At 43.0% G+C, this 16,235-nt stretch overlaps 1 protein-coding gene and 1 long non-coding RNA gene across 2 annotated transcripts in view; both read left to right on the plus strand.

Annotated features, from left to right (window-relative positions):
- Positions 1 to 900, plus strand: part of LOC136755263 (uncharacterized) — a 2,326-nt gene extending 1,426 nt beyond the window's left edge. The window contains exons 2-3 of the long non-coding RNA XR_010817655.1: positions 1 to 63; positions 484 to 900. The exon at positions 1 to 63 is cut by the window's left edge and continues 75 nt beyond it. This is a non-coding gene — a long non-coding RNA (uncharacterized LOC136755263). The remainder of the gene's footprint in view (positions 64 to 483) is intronic.
- A 1,995-nt stretch (positions 901 to 2,895) lies between these two features.
- The window catches only part of fer (fer (fps/fes related) tyrosine kinase), a 57,608-nt gene continuing 44,268 nt past the window's right edge, over positions 2,896 to 16,235 (plus strand). Inside the window, exons 1-2 of the mRNA XM_066711578.1 lie at positions 2,896 to 3,299; positions 15,136 to 15,407. Coding sequence (XP_066567675.1) covers positions 15,198 to 15,407 — 210 coding nt within the window. The 5' untranslated portion in view covers positions 2,896 to 3,299; positions 15,136 to 15,197. The remainder of the gene's footprint in view (positions 3,300 to 15,135; positions 15,408 to 16,235) is intronic.

Raw genomic sequence — 16,235 nt, forward strand, 5'->3', positions numbered from 1 at the left:
CAGGAGAGACAGCGGATATTCATCATTAACTCAAAGCTCCAAGCTCGTTAAAATCAGAAGACGGTGAGCTCACCTCTGAAGAAGGAAGGTCTAACAGATGTTTCTTTATCTCTAAGGGCCCAGTGTGTTCTGTTTGTATACTAACTAGATAGACAGATAAAGGTAAATCTTAGGTAAGTCCACTTACATTAAGGTAACTATATATTGTGAATATGAATATATATATATATATGTAACTTAGAAGCATCCATGCACTGCAGCGTCTCCACTCCCATGAGGTGCTGGCCCAAATAAGGAGAAAATATATAAAGAAACAATTATTTTGTAGCTGCACTCTCACTTATTAAGACAAAAGTTTCCTATTATTGAATAACAATGCGTTTCAACACTACTGTGTCTTCATCAGGTAACCATCACATTGCTAACATATTTGTAATGCCTTCTACCACGTAGGTACAATGTAACTGTTTCCTCGATTTACAGGGACTTCACCCCAAGGCGAAGGCAAGAACACTTGACATGTCCTCCAAGACAGTTCCTCGTGTGAGTGCTGGGAAACCCCTGCGGCTTGTTGAACAGGAATGGCAGCTAAATGATGATGCAGAATTTACATCCTTACCAGCTTGCATACCGAAGGTAACATGTCACCTGAGTCATATTCAGGTCATTCACTCTTGAGTTTGATTTCTATCTAAAAACAACAACAACATTGTACAGATTGTCACCAGCAAGAAAAGGAAATGTGAAACTCAAGAGGAATGTTAAAATCAAAACCACCCAGACGGTGTATTGGATCAGCATTAGTACCGGAGGCCTGGAGCAGACATACACAGACATACTTCTGAATGTTTATGCTGTGACATGTTACCTAACACTAATAAACAGGCCTAACAATGATGCCTAACCAGTCATTAAAACTGGCATTCTACAAGTGCTTGGACTAATTTATAACATAGGAAAAAGTTGTGTGTGTGTGTGTGTGTGAACATAAGACCATGTCCAATCGAGAGGAGCCCATTGGCCCCATCGTACTCGTTTGGTGTCCATTAATAACTAAGTGATCAAGGATCCTATCCAGTCTGTTTTTGAATGTTCCCACATTGTCTCTTCAGCCACATCGCTGGGGAGTTTGTTCAGATTGTGACGCCTCTCTGTGTGAAGAAGTGTCTCCTGTTTTCTGTCTTGAATGCCTTGAAGCCCAATTTCCATTTGTGTCCCGGGTGCGTGTGTCCCTGCTGATCTGGAGGTGTGTGTGTGGCCAATATTTCTCAGGACATTAATAATACTGTATAAAATAATATTATTGTTTTCTGGAAGACACATTTTCTAACAGATTGTATAGGAATTACATTACACACCAGAGCGGGCAACACTACTTGCAAAACCTCCACAGGCTCCTCAGGTCAGCCCCACCACGAGAAGAACCTAACTGGGAGCAGATCCAGAACCAGCAGGGTCCTGGGAGTCTCGAGCCGATGTCATTCACCTGGTGACTGATCAAAGAAAACCAGTCCTGTGTGTGTGTGAGTGTGTGTGTGTGAGTATGTGTGTGTCTGTATGTGTATGTGTGTGTGAGTATGTGTGTGTCTGTATGTGTATGTGTGTGTGAGTATGTGTGTGTCTGTATGTGTATGTGTGTGTGAGTATGTGTGTGTCTGTATGTGTATGTGTGGGTCTGTGTGTGTGTCTGTATGTATGTGTGTGTCTGTATGTATGTGTGTGTGTGTCTGTATGTGTATGTGTGTGTCTGTGTGTGTGAGTATGTGTGTGTCTGTATGTATGTGTGTCTGTATGTGTGTGTGTGTCTGTGTGTGTGTGTGTCTGTGTGTGTCTGTGTGTGTGTGTGTCTGTGTGTGTCTGTGTGTGTGTGTCTGTATGTATGTGTGTGTGTGTGTGTGTGTGTCTGTATGTGTGTGTCTGTATGTGTCTGTATGTGTATGTGTGTGTCTGTATGTGTATGTGTGTGTCTGTCTGTGTGTGTGTGTGTGTCTGTATGTGTATGTGTGTGTGTCTGTGTGTGTGTGTCTGTATGTGTGTGTGTGTGTGTCTGTGTGTGTGTGTGTATGTGTGTGTGTGTGTGTGTGTCTGTATGTATGTGTGTGTCTGTGTGTGTCTGTATGTGTATGTGTGGGTCTGTGTGTGTGTGTCTGTGTGTGTCTGTATGTGTATGTGTGTGTGTCTGTGTGTGTGTGTGTGTCTGTGTGTGTCTGTGTGTGTGTCTGTATGTGTGTGTGTGTGTGTGTGTCTGTATGTGTGTGTCTGTATGTGTCTGTGTGTGTGTGTGTGTGTCTGTATGTGTGTGTGTGTGTCTGTGTGTGTCTGTATGTATGTGTGTGTCTGTGTGTGTGTCTGTATGTATGTGTGTGTGTGTGTCTGTATGTGTGTGTCTGTATGTGTCTGTGTGTGTCTGTGTGTGTCTGTATGTGTATGTGTGTGTGTCTGTGTGTGTGTGTCTGTATGTGTGTGTGTCTGTATGTGTGTGTGTGTGTGTGTGTGTCTGTATGTATGTGTGTGTGTGTGTGATGTGGAGCCCATGAGACCAGATCTCAGATCATTAATGGCGAATAAAGTCCTATCTCTATCAAAGAATGTATTTTCAATAATGGATGCAAACCCTTTTATGGGGGGAAGAGCAAAAGTGTCTGTAACACATTGTTGAAGTGCAGACCTATAACTGAAGACATTTTGGACATTGTTAATTGTTTGAACTATTTAACAATACAACTTATATTTATTATATAATTTTACTGGATCTTCTCGTATGTCTCCCTTTAGCACATATCTGGGTCTCAACTTTACCTCATTGTATTGTGTGCCGGGTGTATTACTGCACTTTCATAGTGCTTTAAAGTGCCTCCCCTCCCTGTCTGCGATCACACTGAGCTCCTCTCCGCAGGCCTGGCACACTTTCCCAGGCTGTACCCCCTCGCCTCTCCGGCAGGGCTCTCCTGTTTCCTATGTTGTGTAGTACTTCATCAGCCTGTGCCGTGAACGTCACCGTCCCGGGGAGAGAGGCTGAGCCACAGGGCCGAGCCGTCCTGCAGCGGAAACCCCTCCCGACTCCCGACGCTGGAGAAGAGAGAGCCTTCCCGAGGACCGAGAAAGCACCGGGAAACGGCGACGCATCCCCGCCAACCGGACCCCGCCGCCGCGGCTCGACCAGCAACCATCGGGGGATTTATTGTGCATTGTGCGACTGCTTTTCATCTTCTACCCCAAAACGTCCATCCGACATTACTGCTGACCGGGAAGAACCGGGCAATGAGTCCTTATACCTGAACTTTCAGCGGAGCCGAGTGGTAAGCGTGGAAAAGATGAGCATTGCATTGCGGGGGGCTCGCCGCTCTTAGTATTACTGCCGCTGTGGTCGGGATGTGTGTCTGTCTGTCTGTCTGCCTGTCTGCCTGCCTGCCTGTCTGCCTGCCTGGGGTCTTTCAGTCCAAGATGATCGTGTCTCTCCGCTGGCAACTTTTGAATCGGGGATGTTTGTCCTGCAGTAACGCAGACACCGGCCAGTAACAAAGAGAGCCGCGGCGGGCCGAGGGGGCTCCGTGCGGGCTTCTCCCCGCGGTGCCAGGGCAGGGCAGGGCAGGCAGGGCAGGCAGGGCAGGCAGGGCAGACCGGCTTTAGCACCGCAGCGCAGCCGGGGCTTTGTGTCCGCCGTGCGAGTGAAACAAAGTTGCCGCAGAAGCACAGGGTCGCACCGGGACACAATGTCGCGCACCGCTGCCACCGCGCTTCTCTAAAACACATACAGTGCAGTTGCCCGCTTGCAGCCATTCATTTAGACCCCAGTGTGCCGGATCCGTGCCGATCCCGGTGTAAATATCCTGCTGCGGGACGCGATTATGGGCATCATCCAGTGTTGTTTTGTGTTGAGAGTCGCCATGTTAAAAGAGGGGGGTCGTGTCCGAGGCGGGTCCTGGGCTGCTGGACGGACGGTGCCGGACCGGGGCTCTGCGCTCTTATAGGTCCACCCCCAGGCAGGTGACAGGCACGGCACAGAGGGGTCCGGCCGGGGACAGAGGGCACTGTCTGATCCGCACTTGTTTTGTTCGCCAGATTTCCACAAGTCCTCGGTGGGAACACTTTGGAGTTGGCGAGACAACCAGCAGGGCTTTCTCCTCGGTGCACACAGGCAGACTGGCGGGGACATCCCGGAGCACTTTGAGCTCCAACGTTGCGGATCGCTAACTTGACTCATAGGCCAGGTCCATGCAGGGGTCGGCTTTGTTACATTCAAACCACGAAATGAGCTTGAACTGACAGAGTGATTCCTGTACAAGTTTGTTTGCAGCAGAAGGAAGACAATGGGGGGTCCAAGTGAATTTGGTCAGTTTTAAAAGTAAATCAGTCATTTTCCAGTTTATCAAGTATCTGAGCACAGTAAACTTCCAGCAAAAACATGACAGTAGCAGCAATTGTTTACTGCCTTTTGTGTTTCTCTAGGGAAGCCCCGTGACATTGTCTGTGTCCTAACAGAAGTACAAAATAAGGAGTGAAGTTATTTCCAGGAATATGTACATGAGGACTAGGTTTTTCAGGGTGTTTTGTGTTAGTCTGGAGTACGGCACAGCGAGCCATAAACACCAGTATACCAACCCAGGAGGGGTTGTTATTGTCGGGTAGATGTTGGTCTCTTCCGCCCTCTTGTTTACCGTGTTATTTGCAGCCAATGCCCTGTGTTTCTGCCTCATTCTTGCAGATCGGGAGCGTGCTTTCTGATGAAGCCACTCAGATATGATTTGCTACTCTGTCGCTCCATGGCTGTGACCTGTGTGTAACTTGGGTGATGTCCACGAGGCGATCATATAAATGACATTAAAAAGTAAGCGCTCGCACACCTGACCTGTAGGATTGCAGGGGTTAACCGTGAACAAGGATGTGCTTCTGGAACGCAGCACAGACGTGGTGTTCAGACTGAAGTACCCCCACGCGGCCATCTTGCAGCTCGCAGCAAATCCTTGTTAAGCATAACTCCCCCTGATGTGTTGTGTCATCCCCTTAGTTGTGCGACGGAGTGGAAAGATAACAGAGCACTTCCAGATGAAGAAGTCAGCAGCTTCCTAAGCCCTGCCAGACTGTAGTCCGTGAAATCCCATGCTGTTTAGACATTTAAAGCTAGTGTACTTTATGTTCAACTTAAAGTAAATACACACAAGATCCAGGCCTGTTCCCCGTATCAAGTATTAGACTTTAAACTGAGACATATTTTCACCTGGTACTCAATTTGTCCACTATTCAGCTCTCAGCGGTCACAGGCCAGCTGCTCCTGCTTTCACCTTTACCTTTGCTTCTGAATTTTCAAAACCTCACCACTACATATCTTTTTAAATCCTTCCAGTCTGTCAAGCACTTGGAGGTCAGTGACGGGGGTATGACAAACAGGACGGTAACATTTGAACCGAGTAGGCTGTGTTGTTTTGCAGACACTGGGGCAAAAGTGCTTTGATGCGTACCTGTGGTTTTTTAATCTTTCTTAGTTTCGATTCATCCTCCACCCCCACGCATGTATGCTGTACCTCTCTAAACGTTTAAATGCACAAGACGTGACACAGTTCTAACGGCTCAAAGTGGACATGGTTGACAGCACTCCCAGGTATTCTCGAAGGCGCATACAGATACATTTGGGATTTCTACCCGTTTGCCTGATGGGATCCATGCCGCCCGATAGACCTGGTCAGGTGACGAAGAAAGTGTTTTTGTTTTTGGACAGAGAGTCACTGGCACAGAAAGACAGATGTCCCTTTTTGAGTTTCCTGATCTATTGGACAGTTTCCAATGCTGCTGTACCAGGAGGAGACGAGAAGGGCATTGACAGCTTATTAACACGGTCACGCTGAGGAACCCCGTCCTCGAGCCTTCGTCTGGATTGAAGCAGGATGCTGTGGGGTGACATGATAGAAACGATATGCGTGGCGAGAGAGGAAAGGAGTTTGTCAAACACTTTTGACACTGAATTTCAGATTCGATGTGTTGGCCGGTCCTTAACGAGGAATAAACAAACAAACAAAGAGTCATGTTTTTTATGAAGAAGGAGACATTGTAACCTAACAGCCAATGCACAGGCACATCGGTTCCCACTGTCAGACATTTTGCCAGTAAACCAGGCTTGGTGTTTCTGAAAGCTGTGTCAGATCTGTGTAAAAGGAAATTGGATGAAAAGCTGGAATTTGTGTAGTTCTCTAGAACACATTCAGATCTGGGTTTTTCAAAGAATGTCACAGGTTTTCCAGGATTGACAACATTATTGATGTGTAAATATAGTAGGAAGAAGAATGAAACACTTCCTCAGACTGTATTTTGCTGATAAATACATTTTAGTTTTGATTTTGAAACACGTTAGTTTGGTTGAATCGTGTATTTTATTTAAGAACGTAAGAAAGTGTCCAATCGAGAGGAGCCCATTCGCCCCATCGTGCTCGTTTGGTGTCCATTAATAACTGAGTGATCAAGGATCCTATCCAGTCTGTTTTTGAATGTTCCCACATTGTCTCTTCAGCCACATCGCTGGGGAGTTTGTTCAGATTGTGACGCCTCTCTGTGTGAAGAAGTGTCTTCTGTTTTCTGTCTCGAATGCCTTGAAGCCCAATTTCCATTTGTGTCCCTGAATGTATTTAATTAGCAGTATGGAAGTTAACAATGTTAACAATGTGCTGTGAAATGTTACAATTTAATAAAATAACAAATACATCTACATGTGAATATTGGGATATAATTTAACTCCAACTCATATATTTAAACCCAACCCCTGGAAAGTTATGGACATTTTAGCTGACATTTTCATTTTCCTTAGACATACTTTTCAATAGTTTACCCTTAAATAAGACTGTATCTGAAACCCGGTCCTTGTGAGCATTTTTAGTTTCATGCTTGTGTGTCTTAGAGGGAGATTATTGCTGCCATTGAAAACCCGTTCTGGAATAATGTTTTCTCGCTCTGGAGAGGAAAACAAGCCGCTGGTCATTCTGCGATGTGCAGCGTAGGAGAGGTCAGCCATTTGTGCAGACTGCAGCGGCACAATGCTGTCTGAGACTTCCCTTTCCTGCAGCAGCATTTCTGGGAAGCAGAACGGTAACTGATATTATGTTTCAATTTATCAGCTAGACAAGAAGTGGACAATGAAACCGTGATGTGCCTGAAACTAAGTACTGAAATGAATGACCTGTTAGTGTTACAAACGTGCAACTTTGCTCTGTCAAAATCAGTGACAAAGCACATAGAGAGACTGAGAAATCTTCCCAAGATTGCCTGCATAAACCTGAAGGATTGTTTTATAATTTCTTTAGAATATACTTCACTAAAACAGAGAGACCGCAGTGACACGTAATGTGTGTTTTCCTCTGAGAGAAAATAAATATAAGCAGATGCAGGAAAAACAGTTATGAGCAGTTTATTCATATTGTCAAAGTGCCGTTCCTTCTTTCTGAGTTATATCTGTGGTGCACAAATGGCTTTCTGAAACTTTAAGATTCTGTGTTGTCTTTTTTATCATAGATCTTACAAATCATTAATGGCAGATCTTCAACGTGTATTATTTAGTTCTTATTGTAAAGGTGCATTTGTGAAAATAGCACATTCCTCAGAGACGTTCTCTCTGACCCAGATTCCTTGCAAGGTTTTAACGCGGTTAACACGTCGACTTCTTAACCAGCTCTGTGGTCGGTCACTTTGATAGCATTTATTCATCGAGTTTATCAAATCACACCTATGATGCTATGAGCAGTCGCCGTTTGGCACTAAAGACACTCCATATGTGAAATGCAAATTTCCTAGTCTGTTACTAGGTTTAAAAGTCACTAATGTATAAAAAGGTGAGGTGAGGGGGGAAACTGTATATATCAGACTTTCAGTGGCTGCTTAAGGCCCAAATGTTCATTGATGCAGAATGGAAATAAAAGTAATGAACACGGATCTAAAATGACTTGAATTGTTTCTTAGTTACAGAGATTTGTGACTATTTACGGTGTCCAAAGAATGGGCAGGAAATGTGAAGTTACATGTTTGCAGCTCGTGTGAGGCTTTGAATCGCATACTGTCAGCCTGAGGAAAGTTGTTTTCGTTGTATTGAACTGTCTATTGAACTATATAACCTTAGATGTAGTCTATACATTTTAAACTTTACATTTGTTTTCATGCTCCTGCAAAATGGGAAGCTGTTTGCATGAACTGCTTTGGGAGTTGTATTCAGTAGGCTATACATAGTGAAAGAAGATTGTCAAAGAAAATTAGTTTTATTTAATTTAATTTTAGTAACAGTCTTCCTGTAGGGTGTTCATTCTTTGCTACTGTAATTTGTGTCGAGACCTTTCTTGTGATTTCCTCCTGAATGAGTTTGATACAGCTGTCCTGCTGGGTTTTGTCTACCATGTCTTAATACTCTGACTAATTATGGCTTTTTCTTGAACCGTTGATATTTTAAAATAAAAAATGTCTTCACACTCTCCAGACCTCTCTGTCATCTATGTCAAATACCACTCAATTAATTTGATATTGTTCTCATCTCTGCATTAATAAACAGTAGTATATTATTATAGCAACTTTCACAACATAAACTCTTGTGTTGGCATCATTCGCTGTTAAGAAGGAGTGGATTGCAAGACCCTTCCTTGCTTCCCTCATTATCAATAAAACATTGTTAAAATGAACACTAAATGGCTTGTTATTTTATGTTAGCAAATATTATTATTTAAAATGATTCGGTTGTGAAAAAATATGCAACTGGGTTGGCTTAATGTAATGAGATGGAATTACAATTTGTGATATAGCCGTGTTCTAAAGGACTAATTTCATAAATGCATATAATGCTAGTGCGAATGTGAGGGCCCCTGTGGCGGCTGACAGTTGATCCTGATCAGATGGCCGTGTAACCGATGCATTTGATCCACATTAGAAATGTCAGTGCAAACGCGTCTATTGGCATCTCCCCGGGATTCTCCATTCTCCATAATCAAATTCTGCCACAAACAGCTTCTGAGGAGGCGTCTCAAAGCTATCTCTCCGTTAACCCATCAAAGCTATTTCTCTCTACAGGTCCATAATCCAGAGTAGGGACTTGACTTGAGATCTTTATCAATAGCTGAATTAATTACTCGCTTTTGTTGTTTGCTTGTCTGTTTGATTTTTACATATATCAGTTTGCTTCTGAGGCGTTCTGATCTGCTGGTAAACCTTGATAGTCTATAAACGAGAAAAAACAGTGAATGACAAATACAGCGAAGTGCCAACAATTACTGTCCAATAAAGAGCGTCTCTGTCACGGCACATTCACCCCATTCATCAGGGAGAAACTTTGCTGTTATAATATAAATTGAATGAATTGTTTATTTGTTGTTTTACTGATAATAATAATGTTGTAGGGTTGTGGATGCTTTATTGGACTGAAGCAGTTTTGCATTGGAAGTCAAACCATACTAACACGAACTTTGCCCCAGTGTCCGGAGTCCTCCAGGTCCATAAATGTGCTGAAGTGTTACAACACTGATGTCATCAATTGCACTAAACGTCACAAATAGCTTTTCTGTTTATTTTAGCAGATTGCAGAAAGAACTAGGCTGTTCCCCTTAAAAGGCACTTCTCACCGATGGCAGTCTGTTCCTGTTGAATTTGACTTTGCTGGAAATGACTGAGAGGCATTGAGGTGCCATTGTCTTAAATGCATAACACGGCATATCAGACACACAGAGGGAAGTGTTTCGCTCATTTAGTATTAAACAACGTCAAGAGTGATAGAAACACCACAGTTCCTACTGCAATTATTAATGAACTCATCATACAATTACATCTTAATATTTGACCCGCACGGCACCCAGCATTTTAGAGTCATTGTCAAAAGACTGAATGAAGACACCATCGCCTCTTCATTAAGACAGAAGATTGCAATTTCCTTATTTCGCTAATATTGACATATTAATGGACTAATGATTTAAAAATGGCTCAGTTGTATTGTTACATCAGATAAGCAGGAAAGCCCCTTCTGGGCATCCCATGTCTGGAATCGTCCGATAGTTTCAGTTCAGCGTAATAAACGTCACTGCATGTTACAGAGTGTAAAATAAAAGCCACGCTTGGTGGAAACACATTTGACAGCAATTACAGCTGTGCGTCGGTTGGGATCGGTCTCTTCCAGTTTTGCACACCTAGATGTATAGCAATATTTGACCATTCGACCTTAGGAAACTGTTCAAGCTTTGTCCAGTTCCTTGGGGAGCGTTGATGGACAACAATCTTCAACTCATGCCACAGATTTTCAATTGGGTTTAGTTCAGGGCTCAGACTGGGCTACCCAAGGACATTTACCTTTTCATTCCTCAGTTCACTCCAGTGTAGTTTTGGCTGTGTGCTTTGGGGCGTTGTCCTGCTGAAAGGTGAACTTCCATCCCAGTTTCAGCTTTCTCGCGGAGGTTTTCCTCAAGGACATTTCTATTCTTCCACTCCCTATTAATCATCTTGCCCAGCTCCAAGGGATGCTCAAGGCCTTTGATATTTGTTATACCCATCCACTGATCTGTGCCTTTCAGCAACTTTATCCTGGAGTTTGTTTGTGTGTTTTTGAAAGCTCCTGGGTGCTCATGGTTGAGTGTGTGCTTTGAAACGCACCACCCAGCAGTGAGGACCTACAGGAGCTGCTGAATTTATCCTGAAATCATGTGAATCCCTACAATATAACACCGGTGGAGCGACTTAACTTGGCGTGTGATTGTGCAGGCGATTGGTTACACATGAGATCATTTAGGATTGCTATTACAAGGTGGGTGGACACTTATCCAACCAAGCTATTTTAGTCTTTATTGTTAAATAAAGTTTCTAGAAATAGTTTTTCACATGGAAGTTGTGGGAAGGATATGTAGATACACAAAAGGGGGGAAAAAGTCTATTCAGTGTATTTTACAGCATTTTAATTCCAGGTTATGAGGAAAAGAAAATTTTATTTTTAAGGGGGTGTAGACTTTCTATAGGTACTGTACATTTTGGCATTTTGGCAAAGGAACTATGTGATCAATCTTGGATTCACTCAGTTTTATTTGTAGTCGTTTGCATGAAGACATTTGTCATTACAAGGAGTGCAGGTCTGATCTGTGTGTTGCAAACAATTACAGGGTGAAAAACCAACCCTCCTGCACTTGACAGCCACATCCTTGAACGGTTCGGCATGGGGTATAAACTGCACCGTACGCTTGCCTCGAGGGAGGCCGAGGCCCTTTCACTCCCACTCTGCACAGTAATGCACTCCAGTTGTTTATAACTGGGGATTTGTGGGTGGCAAAATGCCTCTTGTAAAATTCCTGATGAGGCAGTTCTGTCTCGCTGCCAGGAATGAATCCAGCTATTCTGTTGTTGCCACAAAAAGATCATTCGTAACATGTCTTGTATGATGCATATAATATTGAATCTGTTATATAGGGTATTCATAACGTGGCGTGTGTATAGCAGTGTTTGTGGGTTTATAACCACACTAATAAAATGTCTGCTTCTATAATTACTTTACTGCGCATTAAATAACGAAGGCCCCTTGCAAAGGTAAGAAGAGTTTAATCATTTCAGTGCATCTATAAAGCCACTTCCTTTGGGCAGCTCTTCCTATCTATTCATATTGCAGCTTGTGGTTGTGTGTCTTATTCTGTCTGGGCTCCTCTGATCTTGTTTGTGCAACGTGCTGCTCAGCGAGTAGTGTAACGCTCAATTTCTGCCTTGATGGCTTATCAATTAGTGTAGCATTAATATAGATAACCCTCCACCCCACACAGAAGACTTTAGAGCTGCACCTCCCCCCAAGATTAACGCTAACGATAAAATAAATAAAAAAATAGCAGTGTGAGCACTAATCGTGTAGTTAATAATGGGCTTTCCAAAAATTAAGTGTGTTTATTTTAAATGTGTTACTTCTAATATGTGATTTACCCAGATCAGGTTGTTTTCTGATTTATCGATGAGCACGGAAACCGATGTGTGGATCTGTTCACTTCCTGAGCTGAAAGGTGACGGTGTGATGCGCAGCAGCTACACCTCAGTGTTTGACTCGGAGGTGTCTGTGACCCACGCCAGTGTTTCCAACCCTTCTGACCTCAGGGCCACTTTCAGATGAGGTGTTTCACACTTGCCCCTTCGGCCCGCTTCCCACTCACTCTCCGTCTCTTTAAACTTGAACCTTCAGTGAGAAACCTATGCTTGTCATTTGATTCTAGTAGAAACTATTATACTGTATACTCCTGATTAACTAGAAATATCTGTTGCTTTATTATTTTAGTTTTTTTTTTCATGTGACTCTTTCTCGTGTCCAAAACACCTGTGGCCCCCTGTGCCGGCCCGGTTGAAAAACATCGACCTACATGCTACCTACTTGAGACCTTTTGCTTTTCTGCTGTTTGTGGTTGCACAGTTGCACAGTTGATTGAACTCTTTGATGACTTTGAGTAATCATTTTGAATTGGTAATGATGCAGTTAAAATTGTCCTGCATATAACTTTGGACGCTTTGGTTTTCAAAGTGTGTTTGAAAATATTTTCAGTATGTGTTTCTTAGCACGCACCCTTATTGGAGGCAGTTTTCACAAGTCCTGATCTGAATGTAGTGGCCTAAAGCTGATATCGCCAGGAGGTGTCCGACAGTTGCGTTTATTCTTTGATCTGCAAGGCAAGTCACTGGAGAAACTGTCATGGAGTAGAAACCCTATAGTAGAGGCAGAATTGTAAAGAATGTGAAATGATCCAGAACAAAACACAAAGGTTCAGTACCCATATTGCATTGGATTATTAAAAAAAGACAAGGAAATATTAAAATCACACCTTTCAGAGGACTTGGGGGTACAGATTATTGAAAGGTTGCTTGTGCTGTTAATTGAAGATCACCTTAATATACGGTTGTTTAGTTATGATAATCAATGTGATTTATATATAAATAAATTACAAGTAATTCTGTAAGGCCAGGGAGCAGTTCTCGGTGCTGAGCAAAGAGACTTCACATCCTGCCACTCGCAGTGTGATCAACAGAGATCAGCAGTATCTCTGTCACTCTTCTCACACTTGTCGCAGTGTCACAATTGACTTCCTGGCTGTGCTTCACCGGGATCCTGGCCCCTGCGCTGGTGGAGATGAGAAAGGGTGTGCTGGTCTCAGGGAGCCGTGCTAGCCTCCAGCGTGTGCGTCGTCTGGAGATGTGTTCAGAGTGAAACCGCGATCGCACGGGCCACTTCTGCTTGGGCCTGGTTTCCGGGTTGTGACTCCACACAGGAGTAGCGTTTCCTCATTCCCACTCTTGCTGTGTGACATTTGCAGTGTGCTCGGTGTCTGGACTGACTGGCCGAGGCAGGAACCTGGAGTAACGTGAGAGCAGGTAATATATACGTCTGGGTGACATTCGGACCAATAAGGGCACATCTGGAGAGCATGTAACAGAGTAAAGAGCATATCTGAGCGTTAGATCTGCTGCTCTGCTTTAAGCACTGCTTGTTCTGTGCTCTTCATCTGCTGGACTGGCAGACGTGACTTAAACTTTGCTGACCACATTGTTATCTATGCATCACTTCTAGCACAGTTAAATGAGCTCTGCATTTCATTATATAACTGTAAATCAGCTTTAACCTTGTGCGTCAGTTACAGTCCTTTGGAAATTAATTTCAGCTGCAAAGAAGTCCATATGCTCGTCTGATTGAGATCCACTGGAGCGGCTGTGGATTAAGGGTCCTTGTTGGGTTCCAGGCTTTAAGATGCTCTGATTCACAGGACTGGGTCAGAGAGCACGGCTCTAATGGATGTTTTGTTATATGAGGTCTAACTGCAATAATATTTTACTATTTAGCACTAAAACTTAAAATACCTCTTACTGCAATTAGACCTCATATAACAAAACATCAGTTAAACATCCGTCTCTAAAGCGAAGTACAGGGAGTCATTGCGCGACCCGCCGTGCTCAAAAGTAGCAACTCTTGCGTCCGTTTTTTGGGTTTGAGCGACTGTAAAGTTTATTTTCGATGCCTTGCGTTACTAGTCTGCCTGTGAGAGCATTGAAAGTGTCGTTCTCTTGCAGGATATCTATTAGATGTCCTCACACAATTTATGAGCTACGCAGATCTATCATTATTGATTTATAATCTGTTACACTTTCCACAAATAGGCAGTACTGACTCCATATGTAAGTAATATACAACAAGCTTTGAATCGATTAACTGTGCAATCATATGGATGGATTTTGTCCCTATGATGCATTTTGGCCCCAACCACAATTTCGAGGTTTTATTTAGTTGTTGTTGATGTTGTCTCTCTGTGTGATTTTGGTTTTGTTTGAATGGGTTCTATACAGCATTTTCAAATCTACATCTGTGGAATTAATGCAATCTCTGAATTGCAAGTGGATTGAAGGATTGTATAAAGCTGTGTGAGCTTCGAGTGTCGCTTGACTATATTGCGTGAACTCGGAGAGACGCTGGTTGTTTGTATTGATCTCTTCAGAGGTGTGTGCTGAGCAGTGCGGCAGCTTTGAATTCTGATCAAAACAAAACGCTTAAATGGAAATTGTGCCCTTTCCTGTTCTGTTACACTTTTTACAAACCTGATAAATATCACTGGAGTAACAACAGTATTTTAATATATACATTTTCCAATATTTTAAAGAATGTAGCATTTTTATGTATAATTCTTATAGAAATGTTGCATGAGTCGATGTTGCAGTCGACTTCAAACTGGGATTTAATTTGAGGCGTCAATCTCTAGTATATACTATAATACAACCTTGCAGTTTTCTCTATCTCTAGGTCGTATCCATGCTCAGCAAACATCATTTGGATAAAAACTAAAAACTATAATTGAACAATATGTAATTAATTCAGTAACTTAACAATGTAAGTCATGAGCGGCCTTTTTGTTTTTCTGGGGACCACGAAGTGGATAAAATAGAATCCAAGCTGACAGCTAAAATCTAAATCTTACTTACAGCACTGAGACTGTGCATCTTGTTGTGCAATTTTATACTAGACTTTGCATTATTTATTACTAAATGTCGATTTGTGAATCTAGTGTCTGTGACCACAATCCAATTCTGTCCCACCTGCTGGCTTCTGCATTTGTGCATTTTGATGCCAATGGTGTTTCTCTTAATTCAGCATCTTCTAATGCCACTATTTCTTTGTTTCCCCCTCAGTATGTGACATGCGGACTTGAAGGACCCATCTGAAGCCCGTGGAGACCTGTGCCTTAAGGAAAATGGGATTTGGAAGAGACCTGAGGAATTCCCACGAAGCCTTGTTAAAACTGCAAGACTGGGAGCTGAAGCTGCTGGAGACCGTCAAGAGGTTCATGACGCTGAGGGTTAAAAGTGACAAGGAGTACGCGTCTCTTCTCCTGAACATCAGCCAGCAGGTGGACAAACATGAGAACTCCTTACAGGTGGATTACATCAGCAATGTTTCCAAGGTAATCCGGGTTGAATTCAGTTAATGTCAGAAACACGGCGCGATGGTGTGAAGTCAGACCTCGTCTCTCTGTGCATTGCTGTGACTTAAACGTATCGTTTCAGAGCTGAAACTCTATGCTCCCATTGATCCAGACGCCACGTTACTCACAGCAGGTTAATACGGTGTGATGATCACCCAGCTCAATGGATCTTTCCAGTTGCGTCACCAAATGTTCACATTGTGCCGTTGTGGTGGACCTTCTAGATGAAGGTCACAAGTCTAGTTTTGTGATTTCCAATGGTCCCAGGCATCTGCATGTAAAATGTAAAATGCATGTTTGTGTGATGGCTGTGGCTGTCGCACACAGCTGCACCCAGAAATACCATTACCCTCATTCAGGAAGTAATCTCTCATTGTCTTGTTTTCATTTTAATCTCATTCAGCACTATGCATGTCTGACAATTTTCCATAAACCATTCATATATTAATACTATAAATCCATATAATTCCCCCGTTCGTTTCGTTTCGACATATTGGTCGTGAGACTATACTTGCTTGATCTATTTTCCAAACGTATAGAACATGAGCAGCCACAAAGGTTTCAGGTGAATTCAGTTGTGTATCAGCAGGTTGGGTTGTTATTATTATTATTATTATTATTATTATTATTATTATTACACTGAATCGGTGCAGCTACAGACAGGCTTCTCAGTCCGGTGCTCGGGTACAATACAGAATGATCAGAATTTGTGAGTCGTTGGTCGAACGCGGTCATTAAAATTCCTAGAAACTTGGTTGCCTCCGAGCCGTTCAGTTTGTGCAGTATGTGTGTCCAGTCCACAGGGCT

The sequence above is a fragment of the Amia ocellicauda genome, chromosome 8 (genome assembly GCF_036373705.1).
Source record: "Amia ocellicauda isolate fAmiCal2 chromosome 8, fAmiCal2.hap1, whole genome shotgun sequence".
NCBI lineage: Eukaryota > Metazoa > Chordata > Actinopteri > Amiiformes > Amiidae > Amia > Amia ocellicauda.